This window comes from Hirundo rustica, chromosome 14, assembly GCF_015227805.2.
Source record: "Hirundo rustica isolate bHirRus1 chromosome 14, bHirRus1.pri.v3, whole genome shotgun sequence".
Lineage (NCBI taxonomy): Eukaryota > Metazoa > Chordata > Aves > Passeriformes > Hirundinidae > Hirundo > Hirundo rustica.
In genome coordinates, this window is record NC_053463.1 from 2,940,793 (window position 1) to 2,947,211 (window position 6,419).

Here is a 6,419-nt window from a genome sequence, read left to right on the forward strand (position 1 = left end):
CCCCGCTCCGGAAGGGTCGGAGGGGCGGGGGACCGGGATGAGCCGGGATGATCCCGGGGGTGCCAGAATGATCCCGGGGTGCCCCGGGAGGAACCGAGCCGGCGGCGGAGGGGGGGAGCAAAGCCGCTCTCCTCTGAAGTTCCCTCTTCGCCTCATCATCACCCTTAATCACCTCGGCGGGTTTTTATTTTTCTCTTTCCCCCTCGCTCTGCTGTGATTACAGCCCTGCACGGCTCCTCGGCGGGCCGCCCGGTGTCATTAACCCCGTGTCATTAATTGGGACCGCGCTGAGGGCGGGGGGGGGGGGGGAAGGGACCGGGAACTCCCCGCGAGCGGCGCCGGCCGGGCCCGCCCCTCCTCCTGCGATCGGCCAATGAGAACGCAGCGCGCGTTACGTCAGGCGGCAGGGCGGGCGCTGATTGGGCGGCGGGGCGGCTCCCCCGCTCGGCCAAGGAGGACAGCGGCGGGGAGCCCCAGAGGGGGAAAAGGGGGGCGGCCGGGCCCGCTCGCCGCACTCGCCGGGCAGCGCCAGCTCCGCTCCGCCATGGCTTCCCCTCACAAGGCCAAGGACGTCTTCTCCTCCGACGAGGAGGGCGCGGCGGCCGGCGCCGAGGAGCACCGCAAAGTCAAGGTGTCCAGCCTGCCGTTCAGCGTGGAAGCGCTCATGTCCGACAAGAAGCCCCCGCCCAAGGAGCCGCCGCTGCCCGCGGCAGGCGGCAGCGCCGACGGGGCGGCCGTGGGCACCTCCAGGAACCTGCTGCTGGCTGGGCACGGCTCCCGAGAGGAGCACAGCCCGCCCGGGGCTCTTACAAAAACCTTCGACACCGCCTCGGTCAAGTCGGAGAATTCGGAGGACGGCTCGTCCTGGATCCCTTCGGAGGCCGGGAGATATTCCCCGCCGCCAAGTGAGTCCTCCGGGGGCGGGCGGGATGCGCTGGAGCGCGGAGATAAATACGCGGAGACTAACACACGGAGATAAATACGCGGAGATCCTGCGTTTTATATCCTACATGCCCACCCGAGCGCTCGGGTTGGATGGGGCCCTGAAGGGAAGGTGCCGCTGCCTATGGAAGGAGATGGTTTTAAGGTCCTTTCCAACCTAAAACATCCCGCGATGCCGCGATACTTTTCTAGGTGTTCGTCTGCGTGTCGTTTTTAGGTGCACGTTACATGTTTATTGTTATATATTTATATTATCGTGTGTTTATAGAGTTAAGTGTTTCTATACACGACTGCGCGGGTGTCTGTGAATACAGACCGCTCTCAAAGCCTTAGAAAGATCAGAAATCACCGGGGACCAGCTCCGGGTCCCGACTCACGGCCCCTGGCAGCCAGTTCTTCCATTTCTGTCATCCCCTTGCAACAACAACTGCAATGTCTCCCCGTGCCTCTCTCCCGTCCGCGGTGCGCACCGATCTCCTAAACTCGGGAATTGTCCGTTCCAGCCCTGAGCTGGCTCCCGGAGCGGGGTTTGTCCCTCCATCCCTGCGTCCAGAGCCTGTCAAAGTTCCCCGGACTGGTCCTGACCCCGCGGTCCCTCCCGACCCCGCACTCCGTGCGGAGGTGACATTCTGAAACCCCTTGGAGATCCGAGCCGCGGTTCGCTTTCGGTGCGAACCCTTATTAAAAAAAAAAAACGGGGAAAAAAAGTTGCTTTTAAGGAATTCGAAGCCCCAAAGCATCCTTCAGGAGAAGGGGATGGAGCATCCCGGCCGTGCCCGGCTTCCTGCCCTGCGCTGGCCGCGCACCTGTGTCAGGATTTATCCGCTCTCCTCCGCGCATCCCAAACTTGCCCCGTGGAAATTAAATACTCTGCTTAGTTTAAGTTAGAGAACTGTCTCACGGAATTTACTCCTCAATCTAATGTTGCGAGAGGAAAGTTTAGTGCTGTTACAATTTTCCTTATTATATTTTTTTAACAATAATTTCGATTTGGCTTTCATCCACTTCCTTTCCTTTCTCATAACCCCGAATTAATTTGATTTCTGTCGTGCTGGGACAGGACAGGAGGAAGCCATTCCCTGTGTAGCTCCAGTTTTCAATTTTCATGTATTCCCAAATGTGCTGGGAAAACTTGAAAAAAAAGCGTTCGCCCCTACTTGGACCCCTTCTCTAAATCTGCCCAAAACCCCGGACTTAGGCACGGCCTAATAATCTCCTTCCACATTTTTCCCCTTCGAAATTCCTTCTCTTTCTCTTTTAAAATAGTTTTTTTCTCGGGATCGGCATAGGAGTTTTGTAAAGGATTCCGGTAGCTGAGAGTTCCAGTGACTTCAGAGGGATTTGGGGAGAAAACCGAGGATCAGGGAAGGGAAGGGAAGATCCTTCGGCCTCGAGCATTTTCCTCATTTCCCACCTCGGCAGGAGGCAGTGACCGATTCTCCCGCAGGAAAACCGCCTGTCCACGGAGAGTTTTGACATTAAAAGCAGCCCCTCGGTTTATTATTATTAATATCAATATTAGGGGTGGGATGAGCTGGGGGAAAAACTGTTACAGTGCGAATTTTGAGGAGCGCAGAGAGAGAGCCGTCTCCAAAAGATGATTCTCTTCTTTTTTTTTTTTTTTTTGTCCGATATTGGCCAGGAAAAGGAGGATAAGGAGAAAATATCAGCGAAACAGATCAGTGAGGGTTTGGGACTGGCTCGGGACAAACGCAATTCAGGGGGCTGCGGTGGCCGCGGTCCCTGCTGCTGCTCAGAGCCTGGCAGTCCCTCGGGGAACGGCAAGGGAAGGAGCCTGGGCTGGGAATATTCCCCGGGATTTCATGGAAAAACGCGTCTGTGTTTCCGCGGCGGGGCTGGGACGGGTCGGGCTCACCCCGGAGCTGGGGAAGGCGCTGGACACGGAGCCACTGCCACCCCAAATCCTGTCCCTGCTGGAACAGCTGAGCCCTGGCAGGGCTTCACTTCGGGAAAAGAAAGGAGCTGGGCTCAAAAATAGCGGCAGGGGATTCAGGGTCGGGTTTGCTGTAGTTTTAATTTAGTGCGGCTTTAGAAGTGAATCAGCTGTCACGGTGAGCACCTGAATTATTAAAATGCCCCTGTGGGATCACAGGACAGTATTTAAAAAGTTGTTTCCTAGAAAAGCTTTGTTTTATTGTTTTCAGTATTTCAGTACTTTGTCTTCTAGAGGAAGAGCAATAAGAGAAGTTTAATTTTCTTTTTTTTTTCCGCTGTAACTGTTTTCTCCCTTATTTTCATGAACTTTAGGACAATTCCCTTGTGGGATTTTTTTAATTGCACGATACGTGCTTTAACAGCTCCTTAGTCTGGCTTATTAAAAAAAAAAAAAAAAAAAAAAAGAAAAGAAAAAAGTGAAATGAGTGCAGAAAACCCAAAGTGCAAACACTGACAAGCGCTTGAAGCAGACACCACAGCGTGAACAAAATTTGAATTTTTGTGAACAAAATTCGGCAAGCGTCACTTGCTGTGTCCAGCCAGGGTGACTTGTCCTGTTCCTTGGGAGTGAGCAAAACGCAGCCAAATTACCGAGCTTTTGAACTCAGCCGCCTGCTTTTTAGTTATTCTTTAGATTGCAAAATTGTTAGTGGTGTGCTAAATTAATCTAAAGGCGAGTCAGCGCTCTGCCATCCTGGGAATATTGCCTAACCTGGCTGGGGTTGAAGGCAGGCACAAAAGGTGATGGATTTTCTGGCTTTTATTGGCAACAGAGTGCTGAAGTTCTGTCTGGGTTTTGTTTTCTTTTTTTTCTTCTTTCTTTCTTTTTTTTTTTTTTTTTTTTTTTTGGTAAATGTCATAAAAGCTAAATATTGAATAAAAAGAGCGCTGCTTTCTCGTTTGAGTTTGCTGAGGGGGTTTTTATAGTGGTTGATAATCAGCAAACACCCACCGACAATCAGAATTAATAAACAGAAGAAAAAACTTGATTTGGAAGGAAAAAAAAAACCAAAACAGTCCAGTTAGCAAAACCACAAAAAAAAACTGTCAGACCTTCTTCATCTGCCACTTGTTGTGCTTAGTGGGGCAATCCTGGAGCAGGGCTGGGCTCTCCTCTTGCTCTCCTCTCTGTCCTTTTGGGAATCTCCTGCTTGTGTGGCGTTTGTGCTGTGCCGCAGCCAGGCCAGTTGGTTTGTGTGCCCTAGACCCCGGTGAGGTGACTCCCAAAGTGACCCCTGAATTCTCTTTGAGTCCCTTTCGAAATCGCTGAGGCAAAGCTTCCCTTCCCGGCACGTCGGCCGAAAGTGCTGTGAATTGAAGCTTGGTCAGGAAAAAGATTTCCAGAGCCCCTCGCCGAAGGATGCCGTGTTTGGAGGGGACCCCTGGGACACCCGGCGCCCCTGCAGAGCCCCGGGGTGTCGCTGCTGCTGTCATAACCGGCCTCTCCCTTCCTTGCAGGACACCTGAGCCCCACTGCCTGCACCCTGAGGAAGCACAAGACGAATAGGAAGCCCCGAACCCCGTTCACCACTTCCCAGCTGCTGGCTCTGGAGCGCAAGTTCCGCCAGAAGCAGTACCTGTCCATCGCCGAGAGAGCCGAGTTCTCCAGCTCCCTCAACCTCACAGAGACCCAGGTCAAAATCTGGTTCCAGAATCGGAGAGCCAAGGCCAAGAGACTGCAGGAGGCCGAGCTGGAGAAGCTCAAAATGGCAGCGAAGCCCATGTTGCCGTCGGGGTTCAGCCTCCCTTTCCCCATCAACTCCCCGATCCAGGCTGCCTCCCTGTACGGCACATCCTACCCTTTTCACAGACCTGTGCTTCCCATCCCGCCCGTTGGACTCTACGCCACTCCCGTTGGATACAGCATGTACCACTTATCCTAAGAAGATCCCACAGACAGAGCCTCAGACAGACAGACAGACAGACAGACAGACTTCCTGGTGGATCCTGTCCAGCCCCGAGAAGGCAGAAACCCCAACCAGTACCGGCCATTCCTTCTGCGCGCTTCTCTCTGGCATCCTGAGTTTTCTGGGAGTTTGCTACGGGTTGGGCGTCTCCTGAGAGTGCTCTGAGCGCTCCAGAGTCCGCTCCTGAAAGCGAAAAAAAAAAAAAAAAAAAAAAAAAAGGCATAAAAACCAACAAAAAAAAATTATCTTTGAGTAAATGTAGGGGTTTTTATCCAGTGCAAGTAAAAATAGGTTAAAAAAAAAAAAAAAAAAAAAAAAGAACGGGTGAAAAAGCAATTTTATCATACGGAGGCAGAAATTCCCTGACACCTCCCTGGCAGGGCCCAGCGCTAAGATGGGTGCGTGCCCTGGAGCCACGCTCTTAAGCTGCCATCACTTCACATGGGGGCAGCGGGGGAGGGAAATAAAAAGGTCAAATCGAAGTTTTGTTGTTTTGGTTGTTTTTTTACAGACAGCAGAGCCCGTAGCTAGAGACGTGTAAATAGAAACTAGAGCCGGTAGAGTCTCAGTGAAGCTCAGAGCCAGAGAATTCCTGCATTTCTAGGGGGAGGGCAAAGCTTTGCATCCCGAACCTCGGGAGGGGGGGCGAGATGAGCAGCAGGGCCCCTAAATGCAGAGCCCAGCTTTGCCCGCCGTGGCTCCTGTGATGCCTTTCTGTGTATAAATAGCTTCAGCCTTTGTAAAGCACTGGCAGGGGAGGTGAAGACCAAGGGAGGGTTCTCAGGCTGGTTTTTATCTCTTCCTATTGGCATGCTTAGAAAGTTTTGGCTGCGGCCAGGTGATCTTGGCTCTGCAGCGCTCTTGGAAAACCAGGAGAGAGGGGAGGAAGGCATGGGTTGTTCCCGTAAAGGATTGTCGAATCCTTCTGGGCGATGTTACGGGGTTTTTATTATTTCTATTTGCCTGTGTTAAAGAGGAGAACCCCGAGTTTTCTTCCGTTCTGAGGATGCCAATAGAAGTGACTCGTGCTTTAAGCCCTTCTAAAGAGAGATCCGGGCGTCACAATCATCCCCACGAGCAGGACAGTGGGGTGATGGAGACTGTGTGACCTGCCTGTCCCCGTGGGAGCTCTGGCAGCAGCTTCCCCAGGCTTCTCCTTGTAACTCTTGTATTATTTGTATTACTCTTGCTAAACTTTATGAGGAAGTTACTCCCAAGGCTGTGGAGCACTGAAGTCAGAGCTTCTCCTGGATTTATTTTCTTAGCATGCTGTTGTGGAGGAAAGAAGTGAAACAAATTAAAAAAAAAAAAAAAAATCAGAAAGAAATCAGAAAGAAAAAAAAAATAATAAGCCACGAGGTTTTGCTGGTTTTTGGTTTGTTTTCACCCAGGCATTGATGCCGCCTGGGACCCACTATAGATGAACTTCCTCTCTCCCTTCCCCTCACCCCCGATCTCCCATTATAGGAGAATCCCTTTGAAAGGGATGCCTTGTACAATTTTATATATTTTATTGAAGATTTATTATTTCTTATCTCTTATTTCGAATTAAATTAAAAAAAGAAAAAACATGTTTAATCGCGTGTGGGTCTGTTAGTGTTTGGAGTCCTTTGA

At 51.6% G+C, this 6,419-nt stretch overlaps 1 protein-coding gene across 1 annotated transcript; it reads left to right on the plus strand.

Moving 5' to 3' along the window:
• The first annotated feature begins 537 nt into the window (after positions 1-537).
• MSX2 (msh homeobox 2) lies at positions 538-4,995 on the plus strand. Its single transcript, XM_040078385.2, has 2 exons — positions 538-905; positions 4,357-4,995. The coding sequence occupies exons 1-2, from the start codon at positions 545-547 to the stop codon at positions 4,779-4,781; spliced, it is 786 nt and encodes a 261-aa protein (XP_039934319.1). The 5' UTR covers positions 538-544; the 3' UTR covers positions 4,782-4,995.
• The last annotated feature ends 1,424 nt before the right edge of the window (positions 4,996-6,419 follow it).